This window comes from Dermochelys coriacea, chromosome 17, assembly GCF_009764565.3.
Source record: "Dermochelys coriacea isolate rDerCor1 chromosome 17, rDerCor1.pri.v4, whole genome shotgun sequence".
In the NCBI taxonomy this organism is placed as follows: domain Eukaryota; kingdom Metazoa; phylum Chordata; order Testudines; family Dermochelyidae; genus Dermochelys; species Dermochelys coriacea.
The window spans coordinates 12,470,610-12,497,198 of NC_050084.1; the positions used below are offsets into that span (position 1 = coordinate 12,470,610).

General features: G+C 38.4%; 1 protein-coding gene across 2 annotated transcripts; it reads left to right on the forward strand.

The window, feature by feature from the left end:
• The first annotated feature begins 1,160 nt into the window (after window positions 1-1,160).
• Window positions 1,161-26,579, forward strand: NCBP3 (nuclear cap binding subunit 3). Of its 2 annotated transcripts, XM_038375891.2 has the most exons (14): window positions 1,198-1,467; window positions 2,541-2,606; window positions 6,571-6,676; window positions 8,018-8,143; window positions 9,686-9,814; window positions 13,232-13,305; window positions 14,418-14,526; window positions 15,335-15,434; window positions 15,794-15,900; window positions 17,943-18,237; window positions 20,926-21,083; window positions 22,862-23,026; window positions 23,364-23,409; window positions 25,422-25,458. In XM_038375891.2, the coding sequence occupies exons 1-13, from the start codon at window positions 1,303-1,305 to the stop codon at window positions 23,384-23,386; spliced, it is 1,623 nt and encodes a 540-aa protein (XP_038231819.1). In that variant the 5' UTR covers window positions 1,198-1,302; the 3' UTR covers window positions 23,387-23,409; window positions 25,422-25,458. The 2 variants fall into 2 exon arrangements, with proteins under 2 accessions (XP_038231817.1, XP_038231819.1); XM_038375889.2 differs by lacking the exon at window positions 23,364-23,409 and having other exon boundaries at window positions 1,161-1,467; window positions 25,422-26,579.
• Window positions 26,580-26,589: the final 10 nt, after the last annotated feature.

Sequence of the window (26,589 nt, forward strand, 5' to 3'; positions counted from 1 at the left end):
TTTTGGAAGCGCAGCTAAGTACATCCCATTAGGTGGATACACAGATACATACACTAGTAACGGGTTTCAGAGTAGCAGCCGTGTTAGTCTGTATTCGCAAAAAGAAAAGGAGTACTTGTGGCACCTTAGAGACTAACAAATTTATTTGAGCATAAGCTTTCGAAGTGAGCTGTAGCTCACGAAAGCTTATGCTCAAATAAATTTGTTAGTCTCTAAGGTGCCACAAGTACTCCTTTTCTTTATACACTAGTAAGTATTTGGCAGTCACAAATCTCTACAGATCCCAATAATATTGCAGCTAAAGACAAGCTAAATCAAAACCCTAGACCCAAGATTAACTGCATTAGGAGATGACCATGTTGTGACTAAAAGAAAAGGAGGACTTGTGGCACCTTAGAGACTAACAAATTTATTAGAGCATAAGCTTTCGTGAGCTACAGCTCACTTCATCGGAGCTCACGAAAGCTTATGCTCTAATAAATTTGTTAGTCTCTAAGGTGCCACAAGTCCTCCTTTTCTTTTTGCGAATACAGACTAACCCGGCTGCTACTCTGAAACCTGTCATTATGTTATGACTGAGTCCCTGGACACTGTAGTTTTTTACAGACTCGACCACAGAGTCTTTCCATGGAATTTATTACTTCCTCAGGGATATAAACATGCATTTAAAACAATGCTTCAGATTGGGCAAATGATCCCCATGTTATCCTTCTGAGGCCTACACTTAAAACATTGGTCAACAACGCTATGGTGCTCAAAAATTCACACTCCTGAGCACCACAGCCCTGCCAACCTAAGCCCCCGGGGCCGAATGTTGGCACTACAGTATCACGACAACGTGACTCGATGCTCGATGTGATACAAGCTGACAATGCTGTTGCAATGTGATGTGATATTGCCACACCCTCTTGTGCTGTGCCATATCACGCCAGGTCCCCTCGCGCTAGGCTGCGGGGTGCCAGCAGGGTGACAAGCCAGGAGCAGCCAGGGGAGGCCCCTGCTCTGGGGCAAGGCTGGAGGGTTTTCTGCTGCAGGCGGACCCAGGCTCCAAACAGGCAACTGGCCACTCTAGCCTCCTCTCCGAACTCCATGGCCCTGGAGGACTGAGCTGGTCGCGCTCCCTCCCTGTCTCTATGGCAGTCAGAGCCAGCTGCCGTCTCTGTGGCCCTGCCGGCGGCGCTCTATCCGCCACCCCGTCTCTGTGCTCGTGGAGGCCGGCTCGGAGGCGGCGCGGCGCGGCGCTCAGTCCATCCGGCGGGCCCCTCTCGCTGGTTGTGTCCTGCGGGCGGGCCTGGCGGAGCGATGGCGGCCGTGCGGGGCCTGCGGATCTCGGTGAAGGCGGCGGCGGCGGAGGAGCAGGAGCAGGAGCAGCCGCTGCCGCGCGGCCCCGAGCCCGAGCCCATGGAGGTGGAGGAGGGCGAGCTGGAGACCGTCCCCGTGCGGCGCTCGCTGCGGGAGCTGCTCCCGGTGCGGGCGGGCGAGGAGACAATGGCGGGAGGGGGCAGACAGTGGAGGCGGGAAGCTGGCGGGAGGGGGAGGTGGGGCAGTGGGAGATTGGCGGCGGCGGGGGGGGGGGGGCACAGAGGGCGAGGCGGTGAATGTGCCGCAGCCTCTCTCCTGGGGGGGGGGCGGCGAATCTCTGAGGCTGTGCACTAGGGAGTAACTCGAGCGAGCTAACACGAGGTAGAACCCTAGTGTGGACGCGCCGGCGTGTCAGCCCTAACAGATTGGGGCATGGGGGGGGGAGCCCAGGGGAATGCTGAGGCCTCAAAGCCAGGACGAGACGGTCAGTGGCCATTCAGCTAGAGGGTGGAGGAGAAGAAATTGCATTATTGGCGTAGAGTCTACATGAGCTACTGCAATCTGGTGAACTCGGCAGAACTAACTGACGACAAAGAAAAACCCTGGTTTTTCCCCTTCATGTCGCACTTCATTTTTATGACATTCAGAGGCTGATTTAACAAAACAAAGGCAGTGATTCAGACTGGGATATTTTGGGAAATGGGACTAGAACCAATGACGCCAAGAGCCTTAAAAGTTACTTTTTTAATATGAAAATTGAGTTTAATGTTATCTTGTGTTAAAAAGTTGCTTGATAACTTAATATTGGTACGTTGTAACTTTTAGAGAGTCTAATGTCTTAAAATAATATGATTATGTTAAACACACATTTTTCTATTGAAAGACAGTTATATCTGCAACCATGGAAGTTAGAGTTGGTAAAGCTGTTTGATTATCACCTCCACTTCTTGCTGTGGCAGAATACATTTCCCCTTGTGATTGTGGATATACTAGATTTTTAACTACTGCTAAAGATTACTTATACCAAAAGAAGCTGTATGTGTTTTGATCCATTCTGTTGGTACGCAATTCCATTGAGTGAGTGTTGTACGCATCTGGATCAAGAACATACTGGAGCTTAGAGTTAGGAGAGAGTAGAAAGGAATGGATTTATTTTAGAGCTGATTTCTAGGTGAGATTTTATCAGTCTCACTGGTTTATAGCATTTAGCCTTCATCACACTTCTGCTTTTTTTTCAGGACACTAGTAGAAGGTATGAAAACAAAGCTGGAAGTTTCATCACAGGAATAGATGTCACCTCCAAGGTAATATTGTGCTGTGGGTCTTTTTCAAGTTTTGTATTACTGTTGTTGGATAGGAAGCATTATTAGCTGGTCTTCAGGAAATTCAGATTAATGGTCATTTACAGGTACACTTAGACCAGAGATTGGCTCTTTAATGTGTTTCCTGCGGCTGTTTTGATGTTAAAACACTGTGTGATTTAATTATTAATAGGGCTACAATTATGTCACGGAGTCATGGAATCTGTGACTTCCAGAGATCTCTGTGACGTTTTCTGCCCCGGGGCTGGACTGCTGTCAGCAGGCAGCCCCACAACTCCTAGCTGCTGGGCAGCAAGGAGACCCCGGAGCTCTCTAGGGGGTCCCTAAAGCTCCCACCTCCCGTGGGAGGCAGGAGCCCCCCCTGTAGCTGCCCAGCTGTGGGGGCAGGGGGAACGCCCCCAGCAGCCCAGCCGCGGTGGGGGAGAGCAGGGGAACCACCCCCACGTGCACCCACTCCAGCAGCCCAGCCGCTGTGGGTGCTGGACCCTCCTCCCTCCCCATTTTGTCAAGGATATTTTTAGTAAAAATCATGGACCGGCTGAATTTTTGTTTATTGCCTGTCCATGATTTTTACTAACCATATCTGTGACAAAATATGAGCCTTAATTATTAATCAGGATGCTTTTAGTATGTTGTTAACCAATTGTAAGTTGATAAAATAATAATACTTGATCAGTCACTTTGCTGTGAGAAGGATCGGGATATTATACAGGAGGATCTGGATGACCTTGTAAACTGGAGTAATAGTAATAGGATGAAATTTAATAGTGAGAAGTGTAAGGTTATGCATTTAGGGATTAATAACAAGAATTTTAGTTATAAGTTGGGGACGCATCAATTAGAAGTAACAGAAGAGGAGAAGGACCTTGGAGTATTGGTTGATCGTAGGATGACTATGAGCTGCCAATGTGATATGGCTGTGAAAAAAGCTAATGCGGTTTTGGGATGCATCAGGAGAGGCATTTTCAGTAGGGATAAGGAGGTTTTAGTACCATTATACAAGGCACTGGTGAGACCTCACCTGGAATACTGTGTGCAGTTCTGGTCTCCCGTGTTTAAAAAGGATGAATTCAAACTGGAGCAGGTACAGAGAAGGGCTACTAGGCTGATCCGAGGAATGGAAAACTTGTCTTATGAAAGGAGACTTAAGGAGCTTGGCTTGTTTAGCCTAACTAAAAGAAGGTTGAGGGGAGATATGATTGCTCTCTATAAATATATCGGAGGTATAAATTCAGGAGAGGGAGAGGAATTATTTCAGCTCAGCACCAATGTGGACACAAGAACAAATGGGTATAAACTGGCCACCAGGAAGTTTAGACTTGAAATCAGATGAAGGTTTTTAACCATCAGAGGAGTGAAGTTTTGGAATAGCCTTCCAAGGGAAGCAGTGGGGGCAAAAGATCTATCTGGTTTTAAGATTCTACTCGATAAGTTTATTGAGGAGATGGTATGATGGGATAATGGGATTTTGGTAAGTAATTGATCTTTAAATATTCAAGGTAAATAGGACTAATCCCCTGAGATGGGATGTTAGATGGATGGGATCCAAGTTACCCAGGAAAGAATTTTCTGTAGTATCTGGCTGGTGAATCTTGCCCATATGCTCAGGGTTTAGCTGATTGCCATATTTGGGGTTGGGAAGGAATTTTCCTCCAGGGCAGATTGGAGAGGCCCTGGAGGTTTTTCGCCTTCCTCTGTAGCATGGGGCATGGTTGACTTGAGGGAGGCTTCTCTGCTCCTTGAAGTCTTTAAACCATGATTTAAGGACTTCAATAGCTCAGACATGGGTGAGGTTTTTCATAGGAGTGGGTGGGTGAGATTCTGTGGCCTGCGCTGTGCAGGAGGTCGGACTAGATGATCAGAATGGTCCCTTCTGACCTTAGTATCTATGAATCTATATACAGTAGTATAGTATAGTATATAGTACAATAATAAATGAAACAAAGAATTCACACTACTGGGGCTCTTTTGGGCAATGCTGATCACTAATTTGGCTCCTGGACCACTAATTACTGACTTTAGACATCTTTTATAACTGGAGAGCTCTTGTTTTGATGTTAGGTTGGTGAAATTTTTTCTCTGCTGTGATGTCTGTCTCGTGTAAATTATTAGAGTCATCAATTTGTAAGTCACAAAATATACAAAAATAAACAATCTCTATGAAAATGCTGAGCCAAATATCTATGATTTTATAGTGAAATATTTATTTGTAGACAAAGTTCTCATACTTCAACAACAATTTTTAATACTGTTTCTAAATGTTCAGTGCATTTGCCAAAAAACAAGGAGACTCTCTTGGAATTGCAGTGATGCTACTCTGTAGTGCAAAGCAAAGCCCTTCAGAGTCAGGTCAGCTGAATTTTTCTTATTGTATTGACAGAGAAGAAAAAACAAGTGTTTGGCAGGAAAATCTAGTTCCATTGTCTTGAGTCTTCAAAGGGCATCATTGTGTGTTTCCACACACTGGGCCTTAAATACATAAATTAATGGCCACTTCAAAACAAGGTTTGATCATTTTGTGGTTCTTTGGAAGCTTAAACTTGCAGCTGGTCTCCCTGACACACACTGAAATTTTTAAATAATTGGCATCACTTTATGACAGATCACTGTATGTTGTATCGGGAAATTGAAAATAAAATTTATTGTTCCATGTTCTGTGTTAAGTGTTCTGTGGTATTATTAGGACTTTACATTTTCAGAACATGATAAAATATGAATCTTCACAACAGCACTGTGAGTGCTGGTGCATGAGTTTTATTTCCATTTTGCATAGAGAAAGCTTAGCCAGAGAACTTGTTACCTGCCCAAGAGCACAAATGGAACTGGTGTTAGAGATGGAAAATCAGCATTCTTGGCTACAAATCTATAACTTCTGTATGTCAGAAACTTGTAGTTCAGGAAGCAATTAAAGTTATAGTATCGGTGAGAAAATCTCCCTCCTTTCTTACATTCCTTAATAACAGCTTCAAAATGGCATACATAATTATGGATAAAGATATACAGTGCTGAATAATGAAAATGAGTTGGCTGGGAAATCTAATAAAACTGTGATTTAAAGGTCAAATTTATCTTGTAGTTATATCAGAGGGCAGTTCTTGTTTAAGGATATTTTTATGAGACAAGTTTCATTTTAGTTGATTGAGAGAGATTTAAAACACTCTTATTAATTTTTTAGACTGAGGCATTCTTAATTAGTCACAAGAAAGAAAATTACCGTCTCTGAGGGCTTGCATAACATCTTTTGTATCCCTGGTGTTTAGAGAATCTGTTGATGGGCTCCCTGGAAATAGTTTGGATTACCAATCCCAGCAAGATTTCTCTATACAGCATTCCAGTTAGTACTAGTGAAGTGCAGACACAAAGGGATATTCCAAAAGGCCACAGTGTAGACACAAAGGGATATTCCCAAGGGCCACAGATCTCCACGTTATTTTTTGTAACTGTCTAGAAATTCTGCGTGATCTGTATCTTCTCAATGTGTTTTTCTCTTTTCCTCCAAGTAAACAAGCCAGCCTTCTCAAAATAAAAGATTAGTGTACCTGGTAAAGGAAACATTTATTTCAAGTAAAGATTTGCTGAATTTTGCCTTTGATGTATACTCATTTTAAGGATAAGTTAATATGGTTATCCATCAGAAAGATTAAGCACGTGTCCAAGGCCATACAGAGTCAGTGACGGACAACACATCATGATTCCCATTATGCTGTTTGGGCCACAAGACAATAATCGTTTTACTCTTAGTCAAGCTGTGAAAGAGTTTTTAATTTTGTCCTTTTTAACATAATTTTCTTTTTTGTTGACTCAGCCATGCCTATTGAAAACTAATAGAAACTTTGTAATGATTAATTTCTGTCCATTTGTGTTTTATTAAATGTCTGGTATTACAATGAAACTTGTTTGGACCAAAGCACCAATTTCCTCTTCCATTGGACCTTGTTTCCTGCAGGAAGCAATTGAGAAAAAGGAGCAAAGAGCGAAGCGCTTTCATTTTCGAGCTGAAGTGAACCTTGCCCAAAGGAATGTGGCATTAGAGCGAGACATGATGAAGAAAGGTAGGGAAAGTACCATGAGTTTATCAAACTGAACGAAAGGCAGAATCTCTAGATTGCTTCCTTCCCGTTTCCTGCCTTGATGGCCATACTACCTCACTCCCTTCCAGATGCTCCTGAAAAAGCAAGCCTCGGTACGAGTAATATCTTGTATTTTTCACTTTCTTTTTTTTCTGTTCACTTTCCCATTTAAAAAAAAACTTGAAGACAATCTAAAAAATAAATACAATTAAAATTATTGTGGGAGGATGATGACACTTAAAAGAAACAGAACCATTTTGGGCAGACATCATTTTTTTGCTGACCTGGCAGCAATATCCACAGCTGTGTGTAGATTGGCTGTCCAAGGCTTTTCTGTCAGTTGACACAGCAGAAGCTGTTGGCACACCCACACAGTTACAAGGCTCCAGTAGGTTGTCCATTCAATATTTAATGAAAGCGATGTTATCAACTTTACTTTTTTTTTTTTTTTTGTAAGGGTTAAAAGTAATCTGAAAACAATTTGGCACCTGCCTCTGAATCCCTTGCCAGTCTTTGTGGTTTTACACCACGTTTTCCCATATTATTTAAAATATTTCTCTTTGTTGCTGTGTGAAGAACATACAAAAAAGAAACTAAAGCCCCAATCATGCAACTGCATTAGTGTGGGTGGATCCACGTGCATGTTATCCTGTTGAAGTTAGTGAGGCTCAATGTGCTCAGAGGCCCACCCATGTGGGTGCAGTTGCAGGACCTAGGCTCTAATGGTCCTTCTGTGCAGATACATTTGCAGGATCAAGATCTAGGCCATTGATTATACAGAGGAAACTTGAAACTGACTGTACAGATGGTTGTGAAATACATGATGAAGACATTGAAAACAGAGGAAAAATAATATCATTAATTTTCAGTTATGGATAACCTTACTACTGCTTGTAACAATACTAGGTAAAAACTTTCAGAATGGCATGATTTGTTTTTTTTATTTGATCATGTACCTATAAATTAAGCTGAAGATTTTACATTCTTATTGAAAAGTTAATAACCACTTGCATGCTGTCTTTAAAATTAAATTATAATCAGTGATTGGCAATAGAATTTCTATAGCAATACATTTTAGTATTCCTAATGATTTTGTGTTTATAGTATCCTATTTTTATTTTCAACTAGAAAGGTCAAAACATTCTGAAATTATAAGTTAAGTTCCAGGCCATTAAACTAGAAGATCATGCCTTTAAATTGGTATAGGATGTACCTGACTTTTTTTCCATTTTTTAAAAATGATTTTGATTTTTAATTGAACATGTTTCTAATACATAAATTCATTTTGTAAAAATGAGCAGTGGTTTTGTTTCTTGTTTACAGCAATCCCTAAAGTGAGGCTGGATACAGTCCACATTTGCGGGGTAGATGAGATGAGTACCCAGGACATCTTTGCCTATTTTAAAGAGTATCCTCCTGCTCATATTGAGTGGCTAGATGACACTTCGTGTAAGTAATCTAAGTCTTTAGCCTATAGTTCTTAATATTTTTCATATTCCAGAGCTCTTGGATTCTATTACTAGTTCTGCTACTGATTTCCTTTGTGGCTTTTAGCAAGTCGCTGACCCTTCTGTGGGTTAGCTTCCCCATCTGTAAACTACCTCAAAGGGGTGTTTGAAAGAACTAGTTAATAAAGAACTGTGAATATCAAAAGCAATATATAGCTAAGTTATTGGTTAGTGAGAAAAATTACCCCAGCTCTAGCAGGTTAGGTTGGCTACACCCTGCTGCAATATAGAATGTTGTGAAAGATGCTAACACTGGTGAAAATGACAAGCTGCAGCAGTGTGTCTTAAATTGGTGCAACAGTATTGTAGCATTTTTAAAGGTCTGAGACATACTGAGGTAATGTTCTTGTTCTTCAGCGTGAGAAACAAAGAAAAGGTGTAGACTTTAAAAATCCAAAGGTTGAAGGGCACTTTAGGTATTTGGTTTATATGTAGTTTTTCTTTCTTCAGCCTGCCTTTACTTTTAGAATATGGGTGTTTTCCCTTACAGTGAATCTTATCTGTTCAGGCATCTTAATATAAAACAAAATAAAATTTATAGCTCTGGTTTTTCCAGAATCATTAAACAGCAGAGCAGCATATAATGCTTGTGGCTATATCTGGACTGAATGCATCTCAATAAAAGGAATTTTTCTCAATACTTATTTTTAAGAAGCACCTCTCAAATCTTCTTTTTCCTCTCTTTCATCATCACATTTGTAACAGCGTTATCATCAGCCTGACATATGATCAGTTTTACTGCATATAATTTTAATTCTATCTCTTCTTACAGGCATTTTTCTTACAATGCAGATTTACTACATATATTTTCTTCAATGCATGAGAACTTTGCTAATCCTTGCATCACTAATCTACAAATTTGATAATCCGTACAAAAAACCGTTAACAGTCTCTCCTTTCTTCTCAGCAAAGATTAACAGCAGAGTTCTGCAATGAGGTCTCTAGTTACTTAAACTTAATTATTTTACAAAATATACTTCAGTCATACTTCTAGAATACTGTCAAGAGTTTTACACAGTGAAACTAAACAACACTCTTCAAAATAAATGAACAGATCATTTTATGAGTCAGTATCCTTGATTTGATCATAGTTGCTCAGTAGCATATTCAGAAAGTAATAATCTTGAGTGGGTCTTCTAGTTATTGGTGCAAATAAGTGAGCCCCTATTATTTATGTAGACCTTAATCATTTCAGCGTTCTTTTAGTTTTGATCAGAAAATAATGTGGTGTATGGCCTTTGTAGTGCTGTATGAAAAGAGTTGTCTCTTGCTGATCAAACATGCTAAAGGATTTGTTTTCCCTTTATAAAACACATCTGATAATCTCCCTTCCTACTGGTGCATATAACTTATTAGGTGACTGAAGTTTTATACTAGTAATTTGTCTTCTACATAAAGGACTGTAAGATAAAGGATATAATCTTAAGAGCCTGTGAAAATTTCAGCTAACTAGAACTATTTTTGTGTGGGTTTTTTGTTTTAGGTAATGTGGTCTGGCTTGATGAAGTGACAGCAACACGAGCTCTTATAAATATGAGCTCTATGCCTGATCAGGATAAACTCAAAAACAGAGAAAACAACGAGGAGAAAGCAACTGAAAAAAACAAGAAAGGTAGATGCACAGAAGATACAGATCATGCAGTGAAAAATCCGCATTCTTTAAAATATATTTTCTTGGTGTGGGTGCTGCATAATTTGAGTTACTGAAGGAGGTTCTGTCATGTAGTTTCAGGTAATGGTACTCTGCCACTTTAAAAAAGGCTTTCATCTTGGAAACCTTTTGAAGGAGCTGCTTCCTAAAAGGTGGGTTGGAGAGATACCAAAATCAGTAATAAGGTCTGTACTGAACATTCTAAACATAAGGACAAATTCAGAGGTGTTGGAAGTAGTGGAGAAAGTTACACGGTACTTGTAACTCACAAGCTGAGTGGGTGGAAGGGTGGGGTGGTAACAATGAGAAACAAACAAGTGGGTGTAAGAAGATGCTTTATCTTCTTAAACCCTCCCGTTGGTTGCTTTTTCTTGTTACTACACCGTCCTTTCTGCAGATGACATTGATTTACCAATGTGTAACTTACATCACTATTTATATTATCTCTGAATTTGACCCTGTTAAAACCTGACCCAGTACCCCACTGTATGTTCGCAGATCTATTGCAAATGGATCCAATTGCTGGGTCCCATGTGCTTACAAGCCAACTGAGTCTGGCTAGTCTAGCCACTGTTTCTAGCTTTGAGGCCCTAAGGCACATTCCCAAGCTCTGACCTCTTGTCTAATGCCCTTCCTTGGGATGTGGGGTGCCACCATCCAGGACTTTGAAATCAATGTCAGAAATCTCCTGAATCCCTCAGTCACATACACTCCCCAGAGTTCCACCAGAGCTGTGAGCACTCTGGGCTTGTAGCTTTACCCCGTTGAGGACAGCATGGCAGGAAAGCAAGTAACACAGGAATTGTTTAACCACAGTGACCTTATTCTTAAAACTTTTGAGTTAGATCTTTGAAAACAAAAATCCTGAGTCCTAGTATGAGCTCGCCCCTTGTGTGAGTCTAAGGTTTTATCAGTATTTTAAGCTGGACAGAGTCCCTCTTGTGCATGTCTCTGCGTGTATTGGTCTCTCTCTCTCTCTCTCTCTCTCTCTCTCTCTTCTGCAAGTCCTTGAATGTAGCCAGTGGTCACTTCCCACTCTCCGCCCCTCCCTCCCCCCCGCTCAGCAGAACCTTGCCCTTAAATAAGGTTTCTCCTCTGAGCCATGTGCTCAGATTGAAATGTTAGTGACCTCTCAGTCATGCTTGCCCCTTCTCCATTGCAGGACCCTGTGTAGAAAACCCATTGTTCCATGGGGATGGGCCAGTAGTGGAAAGGCAATCCAAGTTGTTGACCCCAGATTTCAGTCTTGATGGCTCTTAGTGTTAGTCCTTTAAGGAGTCTTTGTGCATGTCCAGGCTTATGCAGTCACAGTGTCCAACATTTCCACACATAGAACAAGATAATGTTTATAATTTGACTCGGACATATTCCACTCTGTCACAGTGCCCATAGTCTCCTTTTCCAGATAGAGCATACTGCCAGATAAGTTGTATAAACTGAAGCAGCTAAGGTACACCTTCAAATTGTGATAAACCTGGAACCTACTTGCTGACAACATCCCCCTAATCATAACCCCATTATACTTCCATGAACAGGAATTTGTGGCTTTATTACTTTGACTATATCCAACTGTTTTGCTGCCAGGTGATGTGTTAACTTCCTGTGATGTGGTTCAAACCAAGATACTGAATTGCACATTATCAACCAATAGTGACAATGCAATTCATAAAAACATTTGGTTTAACTGAGATGCTAAATTTTGCTTGGGTATGAGTTGCATGAACAAAATCCAGATTACCAATCTTCACTTTCTGTAGGTTATGCACTAGTAGAAGCCATCATATGTAGTTTGTTTTCACAACTCTGTTATGCTTCTAGATGCCTTCATAGCAGATTTCTCCTTGCAGCTTTCCTCTGCAACTCAGGGGCTTTCTAGCAACTCCCTTCCTGCCCTGGGAAAACTAAGTCTATACAAAAATAGGTATTGTGAGGAAGATAACAGAGCTTTTTATACCATTTTACCAGCCTCCTTTATACTATGTCTTATTTCTTTGTACTGGAAACTTTTTTGTGCAGTTTTAAAACACAACATAACCTTTGATTTCAGGCAAATACCAAGATGCTACAAAATGTAACTTTCTTAAAATACATCTTGTGTTATTTTTGGAGACTAGGGAAAGACCTTATTTAAATTGAGGACATATATTTTCACATTGATCCTGTCGGGTGCAAAGTAATTTATTATGTATATCAACAGTAGTAAAATATGTATTGACCTAAACTCCCGCATACATTTCTGCATCTGGAAAAGCAGGATACTGGGTGAAGTTCAGACTTCTTCACTTGGGAAGAATTTATGAAGAAATTTAAGGTATGAGGAATCTGATAAATATAAAAGATTAGGGAGGCTTTGGCTCAGATATATTCCTTTTTTTAAATAATTTTGGAATTACCTAGGCACATTTTGTCATTAAAAACCCTTGCAGTAATTAAAAATCCTGTGGCCCTTTTTATAAGAGGCAGGATGCTAGCCCTGATAACTTGGCCAAATTCCACCAAAGTAATTACATTCTGCTGTCTGAATATTCTCCATGGTTTCATTTGGGTTCAGTATTCTTTAGTTCCTGCCCATAACTTTTGTGTAGTTGCTGTGTGCTGTAACCAGCTGTTGTATGCACCCTGACAGTTGCTGCATTTAGTTGCTAGGTGAAGAATCTCTATATTTCCTTACTAAACAGAGCTGCTGAGAGGCTTACCCAGTGTTGGTAAAGTGCTTTGAGATACCTGAGTGAGAGGCACCGTTAAAGGACTATTAAGTTGTCTTTCAGAAATATTTGAAACAAGATTCTGCTGATAATATAAACAAAATCTTTTTCTTATCCCCAAAAAATAAACTGAAAATATCTGCCATCAACTAGCAATGCACAATGTATACAACCAATAGACTAGTGTAATCAGTTATTACTGGTTAAAAGATTGCTTCCAAAACTACTTACGTTAGATTCTTGAAATGAAATAACTCATAATTTTTTAGCTGCAGAGATTATCTCAGTAACTTTCTAATTATTAAACATTAACTCAAATATTTTAAGAGGCACCAAAATTAAGGCATTTAATAACCTCTCTGCTGTTGATAAACTGAAACACAGTGTGTTGTCTTATATTAAACAGAGAATTAAAATTAAATCCATCCCTACTGCTTCAACCACGTACATTAATAGAGAGCGCCAGCATGAAGGAAGCTCTCTGATTAGTTATCTTGTGTACACACCTGTTTAAAATATTTGCAGATGTTTACTATCTTAATTATTTTCCAGGCGACACAGGAACAATTGATAACTTACTCAGTTTGATTTAAAAAAATATAACGAAATGAAAATCAAATGCTGGCGACATCATAAAATCAGGAAGAATAACCTAAAATTTGTTTATTCTTAGACAAACAGGAGGAAAGCTCGGATGATGAGACCGAGGAAGGAGAGGTTGAGGATGACAATCCAAGTGATGTTGAGGTCAGTACAGAAAGAAAAACATTAACATGAGAGATTCAGTTTTGGGCAGTGAGGTCGTTCCGATATTCTACTCTTAATGCAAAAATATTGTACAGAATCTAGACTGTTATATAGCATCAGAAATTAAATTGCTAAATCAGATTTAGTACTTAGAAAACATTTAAGGCAAGGGGAAGTCCAGAGACTTTGTCAGTGGGGATATCAGCCTAGGTGGCTTTGTGAAAGTGAGTTTTTAGGAGAGGGAGGGCATTTGGCATGTGAGAAGTCTGAAGCTGCTCCACCCATGTGAAGACAGTATGACATCAGGTATGGAAAAGACTGGAAGGAGGAGATAAAGGGAGTAATTAGGAGGAAGGATGAAGAGGAGTCAAGCTATTCAGTTTTGGCAAACTACGTAAAGGTATGCATCAGGGGAGTGTATCTATTTAAGTCATACACTTATTTGTTTCACTCTTACAACAGCAGGGACAGCGCATCTGGAATAATGCTGCTTTTCAAAAGAAACCAGCTAAAATATTTCTAGAGATGAAAGAAATTTTTAAAAAGCCTTTTATTTTAAGATGACCTGCTTAATAGAATACTGTCAGGTCAATGTAGGCCCAAATTTCAGTTTGTGTAAAACAAATTTAATATTAATAAATTTAATGGAAACTTTTCTAAACAAACATTTTTGTGTGGTTTTTGCAGTCCAGACATTGCAGCATTGTGCTAGTGTGTGACAAGCTGATAAACAGGCTAGAAACTGACTGTAAGCAAAAATAAAATTGACTAGTTGTCTTTCATTGTCCAGGTTGAATGAAATATAGATAGAGTCAGAAGTAGTGGAAAGTAAATTAGATTTTAAAAAGCTTAGTTTTAGTAACTTAGGGTTTTAATAAGACAGGGAGGGGAATCTTTTTGTTTAAAAAAAAAAAAAAAAAATTTAACCTGCCAGTGTTCCTTTAATAAATCAGTCTGTTAAAGAAATGCAAAACCGCTGAGTTCACAAATCTGCTGGAAAGCTCCTAACACAAAAATAAACTTTCTAGTAATCATTTGTTAGCTTTACTGTTGAATGTAATCTGTGCTGAAAAACATTTTATTTTTGTATCTAAAATATTTTCTTTCCAAAGTTGGATGCGCTCTCCCAGGTAGAGGAAGATTCTCTCCTACGTAATGATCTTCGCCCAGCCAACAAGCTGGCTAAAGGAAACAAACTGTTCATGAGATTTGCTACTAAAGGTAAATGACCCACTGCACAGGCACTATACAGTGTTTGAAGGTGACTGATGACTGAATGATGTCTTTACAACACAGATAAAAATAAAATTATTAAAGTGTTAGATTGCTTTTCTAGCATTATATGTTAAGATCTCATAGTACTTGTGTATATTTTTAATGTGCGAAGAACGTATATGTAAAACTTTATTCTGGGTGAAGTTCAGCCTGATGCAAAGATTTAGCAAAAGATCTATCTACCACTTTGGTTTCACTGAAGCCCACAAAATAGGCTCTGCGTAAGGGTGAATTTTGCCTTTTCTGAGCATCAAGAATTATTTGCCATGCTTATGGTGTTGGTGGAAGCTGTTACCAGCTACAGTCATGTCAATAGATAATATTAATGCATTTAAGGTAAACTCAAGTCCTGACTTTTTTCCAATTTGACTGTCCTTTTTCATACAGTTCTGACAGGGATATCTCTAAGTAGATAGATAGTTTCCACATTCCAGCTCTTAAAGTGATACATAATACAACAGGAAGGTGATAAATGGAAACTCCTGTCTCCATGGAATGAAATTAGCTGAACCCAGTGTCTTTTACTGTTAGTTTTATTTCAGAGGAATTATCAGCAAGTATTGTAATCCGTTTTGTTCCTAGTAAGTACATGGATCTTTTACTCACATGAAGGAGATTGGATATTTTATAGCTCAACAATAGTTGAGACTACCTATTACTATATATGCTTCATATCTTTGACTGGGCACTCCTTATTTTTGCTCCAGTGTGGTTAGGGAAAAAGTATTCCTTTAACTTAATTACACATTTTCAGATGATAAAAAAGAGCTTGGAGCTGCAAGAAGAAGTCAGTACTACATGAAATATGGCAACCCTAATTATGGTGGCATGAAAGGAATTCTTAGCAACTCTTGGTGAGTACATGATAAAGGGAAATAGAACCTTACATGTGTCCAGCCATGCTTACCCCCAAGGCTATTTACTTTGTGAGTGTCATCCCTCAAAGTTCTGTAGACTTGGGAGTGGGGAGCATTGATTTGTATTTTAGCAAAGTTGACCTGTTGACTTTATATTTATAAAAATTTTAATTCAAAATTAACAAGTGCTTATAGTTGAGATATTCATACTGGGCAAAATAGATCCATAGAGTAAATGCGTTCAACTGCCATTGAAGTCAATGGAAATTACAGCTGTTACTCTGTGGCTGAATTTAGCTCACTTTCTTTTGGCCTTTTACGTGGCAGAAATGCGTTTGCTTTTGTTGGCATTCCAGGAAACGAAGATATCATTCACGTCGAATCCATCGTGATGTGATAAAGAAAAGGACACTCATTGGGGATGATGTTGGGTTGACACCTCCTTATAAACACCGGCATTCAGGTAATTAATGACAGTACTGGGAACATATATAGTGCTTTACATCTTCAAACAAGTTGCGTTTCAGCTGTTGTGAAACTGCAGAATGAAATAAAATAGAGGTCTTTGTGCTTCACAGGCCTGCCTTTTCTGTCCACTCCACCTCATTAAATAATTAACCAAAGCAGAGTTTAGTCCAGGAGAAAACGGTGGTTACCACATGCTAGTTTTGGGTGGAGGCATTTCTAATAGTTAAAACATGGAGTTGAGTCAAAATACTAGGGTTCTTAGCCCTGCTTAGCCACTGATTTACTTGTTACATGACCTCGTTTTTCCTATCTGTCTAGCCACTTTATATGACTCATAATATCTGAACGAATATTCTTACAATACCTCTGTGTGACAGGACAACATTATTCCCACTTTGCAGGTGAGGAACTGAGGCACAGAAATGAAGTCAGTTGTCCAAGATCTCTTAGGAAATCTGTGACAATGTTAGGTTTCAAGTCCAGATGTCGTTCCAGTTCTTTAAACACTGTTCTTAACCTTTACTTGATAACTTTCTCAAGGATGTTGTGAGAAATCAGAGTGGCAGAGTCCTTGTGAAAGATGCTATGCAAATGCAAAATATAACCTAAGCATCAGTATACACAATGTAAATTCTAAAATAATACATTTCATTAAATAAAAGCATCTCTCAAGTAAAACAATAATTTAAATACTTATTAATAGAATACCTGCCAAAATATAATTGTTACGGTTTTTGGGTTTATCAGCTTGACATAGATTGTGCATAATTAATCTGATAAATAGAACAGTGTCAGATAAGTGAAAGAGATCTATGCTTTTTCTCCAGCACTTAGATTTTGTCCTATGGTTTTGCAAGCAACAGTTCAGATACAAAACATCAAATCACTTAGCTAGCGTAATTCAGTAGGTACTTCATTTTACTTGATTGTTTCTTTTTAGAGATCTAGGAAATGGGGTCTGGAGCATAAAAGACAAAAATCTCTAATGGTTTGTTTACACTTCATCTTAAACTGTCATATTTGCCATTTCAACTCTTGTCTTACAGTACATGGCAAAAATAAAGTAGTTGGGTGGTATATATTCCAGGGTTATATAGTCCAGAAAACGCTATCAATAAGCTTCTAATTGGTATTTTAGCCTTTACAGTGGCCACGGGATTTATGGGTGTGTGTATTAGGGAGATAATGGAAGAAATATATTAAGTGCTAAGGAAAAGCTGTACAGGAGACTGCATATCTGCTGACTGCTTTGTAAAAAAGAGACTGATACAAAGTGCATTCAATATATTTTCTAGAATATATTCTTGTATATGTCCATGAATATGAAGTCACATGAAGGTTGGAAGAGGGTGCTGAAACTGTGCACCATCATCCATTTAACTGTGTATGATTAACACTGTATTATTTGATGGGGCGGTGTTTGCCTCTTGTTGCATCTGACACAAGATTAAAACACTGTTTTACTTCCAACTGAGTATATATTATAGATTTAGAACATTGGCAATACATGATGCACCTGTTCTGTTGTGCAGTGCTGAATATGGGATCCAGGAGAAATCTTTCTCTCTTTCACCAGCAGTGATCACCTTAAGGCACTATACAAGCATTAGAATTAATTATCTTTTATTTTAGCAAGTATCGCTTCCTATTGATCATACGCTTATTCAGACATTTTTAAAAATCCAGCTGTCCTTCTGAGACGATGAATGGTACAGATTATGGCCTGTTTTATAGCAGTTTTATTTTTTCCTGTATTTACTTGCCATTTTTTCTAGATCTTGATTTTTAATTAACTTTATGAAAAAGAGACAAGATAGGTGAGGTAATATCTTTTATTGGACCAACTTTTGCTGATAAAAGAGACAAGCTTTAGAGCTCCGCAGATCTCTTCTTTAGGACTTAAAATTGGTCCAGTGGAAGAGATCACCTGACCCATTTTGTCTGTTGTATCCTGGGACCAACGTGAATTCAAAAAATCTGCAAATATTTATGAAAAAGATAAGCTGCAATCTCTCAAAAGTAATTGTTATGCTTCAGGCCTAGTGAATGTTCCTGAGGAGCCTATTGAGGAAGAAGAGGAGGAGGAGGAGGAAGATGAGGATATGGATGAGGATGAGGATGACAGGGTTGTGGTAGAGTACCGGGATGAACTACAAGCTTTCAAACAGTCTCGAGATCGCAGTGCAGCAAGACGATCAAGTGCTAGTGCGTCTGATTCTGATGAAATGGACTATGATCTTGAACTGAAAATGATATCCACTCCATCTCCCAAAAAGAGCATGAAAATGACAATGTATGCTGATGAGGTGGAATCTCAATTGAAAACTATTAGGTAAAAATTTAATTTATTGCATTTTATTACTTAAAAACCCCAGTCGCAAAGTGTTTCTTGCATTATATTATATTATATTTTGATTTGGTTGAAGTTATTTTTTAAAGCTTGAAAGCTATTGAAAATAATGTAATCACTTATATGAATTGACAAAGTCAACTGAACTGCTCTTTTAAATTTAAAAAAAAAAAAAGTACAATAACTGTTCAGGATCTCAACTCATTAACTTAAATATTTTGAGTCAGCCTTTAATGGTTAAAACCCATGTAGTACAGGCATTTGATCCTGATCCTGCGAATATGTACATAGTAATTTTATATATCTGAGTTCTCCTGTTGCATTCAATGGGACTTCTCAAGTTTAAATTTACTCATGTGCATAAGTGTCTGCAAGACTGGGACTGTAATTTTTTAAGTATATACTGATGATGTAAAACCTATGAAATAACTGTTTATTAAATAGTAAATATAAAAGAATTGTCCAAAAATATGTTCAATAGCCACTTACTTTTCAGTGCCCTGAACAATATTAACATCTTGTATATTAGGATCATTCCAGTTAGACCATGTATTTCAAAAGAAATGACTCAGTAGTACACATGAAGATTTTAACAATTGCTGTATTCTGCTTTGACTTGATACAATACGGATCCCTTCTGAAGAAGCTACTATACCATATCTCAATGTGTTGTATATTTAATGGTGAAAATCCTTAGCACTTAACAACTCTCCTTGAAATCTTATCCCATTTGACTCTTCGTTAAGATCAATCACTTGTCATTTCAGTTGCAGAGCTGTAATGACTTAAATGAAGTGGCAGCATCAGCATGCCCTATTTAGCTCTGACATGATTTAGTGGAAGATATTTAAAAGAAGAAATACAGAAAACTCACTGAAATTGACCCTTAATCCAAACGTAAAATTGTTAAATAAATATTCCCTTGCAATGTTGAAATCTAACACTGCAGCATTGTATTAATTCACGAGAACCTGATTAAAATAAATAGAACTGACTGGTGTGTTTCCAGTGCTGAATCTAGGAGAAATGTGCATAAAACCAACACCAACCACAAACCAACAACAACCCTTTAACGGTAAAAAGTAAAAGTAGGTTTTAATATTTTCAGTATTAGTAATCTAATAAAAATCTGCATGTCCTGTAAATAATATGATAGAACATGATGGAACCATTATAACGTGAATTAAATCAGTCTAGTAATTCTGAGACTGTTCATTTACTCTGAATTACTTTGACTACAGTTTTCAGAGTAGCAGCCGTGTTAGTCTGTATTCGCAAAAAGAAAAGGAGTACTTGTGGCACCTTAGAGACTAACAAATTTATTAGAGCATAAGCTTTCGTGAGCTACAGCTCACTTCATCGGATGCATTTGGTGGAAAAAACAGAGGAGAGATTTATATACACACACACAGAGAACATGAAACAATGGGTTTATCATACACACTGTAAGGAGAGTGATCACTTAAGATAAGCCATCACCAACAGCAGGGGGGGGAAGGAGGAAAACCTTTCATGGTGACAAGCAGGTAAGCTAATTCCAGCAGTTAACAAGAATATCAGAGGAACAGTGGGGGGTGGGGTGGGAGGGAGAAATAATACAATTAACTTAGGCTTGAATAGAGACTGGGAATGGATGAGTCATTACACAAAGTAAAACTATTTCCCCATGGTATTTCTCCCTCCCACCCCACCCCCCACTGTTCCTCTGATATTCTTGTTAACTGCTGGAATTAGCCTACCTGCTTGTCACCATGAAAGGTTTTCCTCCTTCCCCCCCCTGCTGTTGGTGATGGCTTATCTTAAGTGATCACTCTCCTTACAGTGTGTATGATAAACCCATTGTTTCATGTTCTCTGTGTGTGTGTATATAAATCTCTCCTCTGTTTTTTCCACCAAATGCATCCGATGAAGTGAGCTGTAGCTCATGAAAGCTTATGCTCTAATAAATTTGTTAGTCTCTAAGGTGCCACAAGTACTCCTTTTCTTTTGACTACAGTGGAACTGCTGTGTTGACATTAATCCGGTGTATTTCTGTTTGAAACAGATACTGATTGAGCTTGTTCACATCACTACTTTTAGTTTTCAGAGTACCTTGTAGCGGTCAGAATAGTGCTGATAGCACTTATTACTAGAGACTGTAGCAGATATCTTCAAAGAAAATACATTTTCTCTTTAGCTAAAGGGATTGCAAGCTCTGTACTATCATAGCCTACAAATGTATCCCTTATCTGCACTATCCCTGACAGGTAAGATGTTTACAAGCAGCCCCTGTGCACATTGCTTATAGTCTTGAGTAACAAACGATAATGAACCTAAACTTAGAGAAGCATTGGTACTCTATCTATTGTTGTTTTGACAAGATATGCTTATATCCTGGTTTAAAACTGGAAAAACGTTGCTACCTATTTGTTACAGGATATGCAGTATATAATGCTCTGAACATATTGATAATTTGTTTGAAGAAGAGCTATGACTGATTCTGGAATGCAGATTTTTTTTTTTTTTTAAGTGGTAGATATTGTGTTTTCTCCCCCATTTCTTAATAGGGGAAATCCTGATATCACTAACTTCCAAAATGTGTTTATGCACGGGGGCCTTCCTGAAGACTCTGTTGGGCTTCATTCATGGGAATTTATTTGCTGATTAGAAATACATTATGTCTTTATTTAGGAACTCTATGAGAGCGGATAGTATAGCATCCAGTAATGTCAAAAACCGGATTGGCAGCAAAGGATCGTCAGAAAAAGTTGCAGATGTAAGACTACTGTTAGAGGAAAAACGTCAGAATAATACAGGGCAGCGTCAGCCAGTCAGCACTACAAAATCAGGTAATGTAAAACTAATGTAACACACAGTGGATGACTTGCTGTTTTAAATGGGTATGTTCAGTACTGAAATTTATAAACTTGTAGGAATTATGTTCAACTGTTGGTTCTGCAGATATGCAATTCCACATTCTCTCAAATGTTTCACACCTCATAATGAATATAAAGAATCTTATGTTACCAGGCTTTGACAGTTCATGTATTAGTGAAATTGCAAGTGGCTTGTATTCAGATATTAGGAGCTTGTTGAGATAAATGTATAATGCCTACTTTTTTTTTATCTGATGAATGAACTACTCCCTTATGCAGAGGGAAGATTACGAGCATAAGAAAATTAGGGACAAAACTGGGGCTTGCTACAGGGAAAAATGAATAGTTAGATGGAGATGAAGAGTTTACTCTTGTCTGAATTACTTTACTTATATCCGTTCTCCCCACATTTCTTTGTATTTGTCTTTTTAGATTGCTGGCTCTCTAAGGCAAAGATTCTGTATTTCTATGTGAAAATATCTAGCACGTTGTGGGGCTAACGTGATACAAATAATGTGAATTGCTTTGAATGTCTTGAATGAAAGATCCTGTTTAAGTGCAGAATATTTAGGTTGCTTCTGACTGGCAGGTTTTGAGTTTTAATCTTAGTTCATTGGTCCTTTTTTTATTATTTTTTTAAATTTGAGCATTTGTAACTTCCTTTACCCTCTTATGTGCGTAATGCCTAGAGGTTACTCTTTGTCACTTGGAAGGAATACTTTCTTTATATAAAGTTTACCAAATGATCCAGTTGTTTAATACCTTTCTCTAATCTTTCATGTCCTTCAGATTGACAGCTTTTTAAATATCTCTTCCTGTTCCATTTGCTTTTGTGTCTGAGTCCTATTGCAGAAGCAGGGATCCAAATCTTAGGGCATGTCTACACTTACCAGGAGATCAGCAGCAAGTGTCGATTTTGTGGGTTTTTCTGAAGACACGCTAAATCGATGGGAGAGCACTCTCCCATCGATTTATGTATTCCGCCTCCCCGAGAAGCATAAGGGAAGTCGACGGGAGACGCTCTCCCCTCGACACAGTGCAGTGTAGCCACCGTGATAAGTGGATCTAACTATGTCGACTTCAATTACGTTATTCATGTAACTGAAGTTGCGTAACGTAGATGGATTTAGTGCGGTAGTGTAGACCAGCCCTTACAGTTTTCAATATGATATGGTTCACGTCATGGGTTAAGTATCTTTAGGATAAGATTCTTTTGCTCTGATTTTCAGTTCTGTTCTCAAAGTTAGAGGAGGTAATACTGTAATTTTGAAGCAGATTTTTTAATGTATTCTAAAAAGTAATTAATGAAGGAGTCATACTTTTCATATAAACTGCCTCACACAGAGACCCTTTTCTCTTGCTTCAGTATTTATATTCCTAAAATAGAAATGTAATCCAAAACAAAGATAGCTTTTGGCAATCTTTAGAACAGTTGTTACTTTTTAATCTTTGGGACAAAGCCCAACCGCTTGAGAGTAAACATCCCAAAAGGGGTGCCTTGCAAAGATGCCGTGTGACAAATCTATCATAGAAATCATTCAAGCCTGGATTAACTGTAATACAGGAATTCAGAATATTTCAAAGATAGTAATCTATGTAAAGATTTAATGAAAAGACTTCAGAAAAAACAGCCATAGATAACCTCTCTAATTCCAAATTTTGCAAATGGATAAAGGACATGGGATCAGCTGGAAGAGTTAAAATGCAGTACGTGATTATTCATTTTAATCACTGTGACATGTTATTTCCAGATGTACGGCAGAGACTAGGAAAGAGACCTCACTCTCCAGAAGTCAAGCCCCCAAGTAGCACCTCCACCCCTCGTCGAGAATCAGTATCAGATGTACATAGTCGGTTAGGGATACCCAAACAAGATGTGAAAGGCCTGTACTCTGACACCAGAGAGAAGAAAACAGGTTTGTTTTACAGAGAGAAAATGTGACTTTACTTTAGGGGAGAATATGTAGCTTGTAACTACTAACTCAATGATGTCTTTATGCTTTTAGTGACATTTGACTAGAAAATAACCAAAGGATATTAACTTAAAAACAGAATATTATTCCTAAACATTAAAGCTTTGCCATTCATGTGGATAAAATTCTAGACTTGATAATTTTGCATAGAGATTGCATCTCATGAGCTTTATTACAAAATCCTCATGTGAATAACTTGTAATTGCTAAAGCAGTTTTTGTAATGAAGATCATAAATGTTGGCTTATTCCCTTTAAGATACTTTACTGCTTTGATTCTAGGGAACAAGAGGAACTTCAAATGAAAACCTGGAGGAATAATATTCTGGTGACTGAAGTTAGAAATCAAGTAGTGAATGTTTGTGGAATGTTTTGAAATTGTAAAGCAGTATATTAATGGTTATTAGAAGTCACAAGTGCCAAATTCTGCCCTGAGAGATGTATGCAATTCCCATAAAAGATAATGGTACTTGTGCACCATATTTGAGGGCAGAATTTGGTTGAAATGTCTTCAAAATCTGGTCTTGGAGAATATCATAGAATGATGGATGAATTATTATCAGGGCTTTGGAGCAGAGCTGGAGCTCGGAGCAGTGGAGCTGCAGGTTTTTGCCTAGAGCTGGAGCGGACCCGGAGCACAGCTCCAAAGCCCTGATAATTATATAATTTATTGCATTTAATTTCTACTTTTTCTCTCAAAATATAGAATAAAGGAACTTTTAAGACAGATTTTCCCTGAATGTTATTCTCTATCCTCAGTGCTGAACTTTTCCTGATTTTTATTTTTTATTCTTTTGCTCAGCTTGTCTGAACAGAGCAGTTGTTAAAGATATCTCAAACTCTGAGGTGTAATAATGTGCTAATAAGTGCAAAACTGTAGTAACCAAGGAATTTGCATTTTAAACTGTTCATTAGTATTCCTAACCTTTACTCATTTTGACTGTGAATTGCAATACAATTATTTATGTTCACTGTCATTCTCTTTAAAGTGTGGCTCTACTTTCAGAAGAGACTTTGTGAAAATAGTTTGATACAGTTCTGTAATTTTCTTAGTGAGGCTACGTCACATTTTCTCAGTTTACAAAAAGAAAGCTTTTCTTGGTGACAGCCCTGAAAACTTAACGTGGGAATCATACTGTCTTTTTTTCATACGTGTAAATCACCAATAATAAAGCGTCTATAGGCCACATAGAGGCTGCACAGATATAAGGGAAGTATTAGGGGAAGACTGTAATTGTTTTTGATGATGCATTTAAATACTGCTCTCTTACAAAATCTGTGTGTAGACCAGGTCTATCAATATAACTGTGTTATAAAAGGGTGTGTGGGTGTTTTTGTGGGTGGTATTTTGTTTTTTGTTTTTTTTTAACCAATGTACATTTACTAGTACAGTTCCTAGCATGGACACAACATAAAGGTGTCTTCTATGAGTTGCTATTCCCATACTGGAAGGAGAATAAGTTGTATCTCTGTATAAAGCATCTTTATACTGATATAACTGTGCCCACATTGGGTGGGTTGCACCAGTTTAACTATACTGGTATAGTTAAAGTGGTACTACTTTCTAGTGTACACAAAGCCTTATTCAAAGATGTGTGATTCTACAGTTCTAACGGAAGTAAAATTAGTAAAAATGTACTATCACTCAGGCTACGATTTAATCATGGGTATTTTTAGCAAAAGTCATGGACAGGTCACAGTCAAGAAACAAAAAATCACGGTTCGTGACCTGTCCAATACCCCTGATTGAATCTTGGAGGGGAGGAATCTGAGGGCCTGCATCACCAGCTACTGCTCTGGCCACCGCGGGGAAGGAAGCTCCAGAGGGCCAGTTGCTGCTCCGGCCACCCTGGGACTGCTGCTCAGGCAGACTCTGGGGCCAGCTGCACCAGTTGCTGCTCAGGTGGTCCTGAGGACCAGCTCCTTGGGGCCATCAGAGCAGCGGCTGGCTGCAGGGCCCATCCTGCAGCTGGTTTTGGGGTCAGCCACACTGCTGCAGAAGTCACAGAATCTATGACTTCCACGACCTTTGTGAGAAACACGGAGCCCTAACTATCACTGCTATAAGCAAGGATTGCTCTGGATACATACAGTAGCAGAACTGAATAAAACCGTCATTTTACATAGTTACTTTTAAGAGTAGACCCGCACTTTAAAATATATTAAATTATATTTAAAAAAATGTTGAGAACATTAAGGTTGCATAGTTGAAGTGTTCAAAATTTAGGAAATACAATGGTTAAAATTGAAGACATTTTTGAACATATGAAAGTTTTTCCAGTGTTTTTCATTACTATCCATTTCTGTGTTTTTCAAACATGTTGTTTTTATTCCAATTAGGTAATTTATGGACCCGTTTAGGATCAGCACCTAAGACACAAGAAAAGACTCCAGATAAATCAGAAAATTCAGTAACATCTCCAGAAGAGGATGATTCAGAGCTCCAGCGGGCATGGGGTGCTCTAATAAAAGAAAAAGAACAATCTCGCCAGAAGAAAAGCCGATTAGATAACTTGCCATCTCTACAAATTGAAATTAGCCGGGAGAGTAGTTCTGGGTCAGATACTGAATCATGAGATCTTTAGACCCTGATCCTCAGGATTTGAACTCTGCAGCATGGCAAGATTTCCATTGCCCAAAGGCTGAACATTATGGAAGCGTGGCAGGACTCTGATTGAGGTTCCAGGAGCCTCTCCATTCTGTTTACACAGAAGTAAAGACCTGTATACCACTTGACATTTAAAGCAATCAATCACATTTGTCTTCAGTGTGTATGGCCCTGTGTTGTGTAGGGCATTGTCATATACATTTATTATAGCAAACCTGTAGTTATTGCAAAACCATTTTTTCCCCAAGCTTCAAACTTTAAAGAAGGGGCAGAACTACTCCTGGATTTTGTAGAAGACTTTTTGTTCTTAATCTTTTTAACATGGAGTCTTTTAAGAAAATGTTTTACACAGTTCATCCAAAGAACAGGGAACTTCAGAATAATCACTATTGCCTTGCCCTTATAGCTGTTACCAGCACCTTTATTCTCCTCATAGGGTAATAACAATGATGCTTCCTGGGTGGGCAGCCAGTAAAGGGTAAAGCTTTTAAAGGGATTGCTGTCTCCTACTCTTCCAAAATACTGAATGTAAATCTAAACTAGACCTGTTAGTACAGTAATACTTCAAAATAACATCAGAGCAGCACCACTATATTAGTCTCAGAAAGGATTCTGCTTCATTCGTTTTGGTGATAACTTTTTGCTTTAAGTGAAGATTGACGAGTTCAAGACTGCAGAGTTGGATTGTTGACAGAACTGTGCAAATGTCCTGAGATGATTAATTTTTTTGGAGATTAAATGTTGAAACAATTTAAAAAATTTATTTCAATATAGCTGTATTATGTTTGAAGAAATTTAACAATTTAAAAGTTTAAAATAATTTTTATATTTGTGAAAATTCTGTTGGCTACAGTGAAAGCTTATAGTGGTGTTTTCATATGTGCTGTTAAGAGAAAAGGA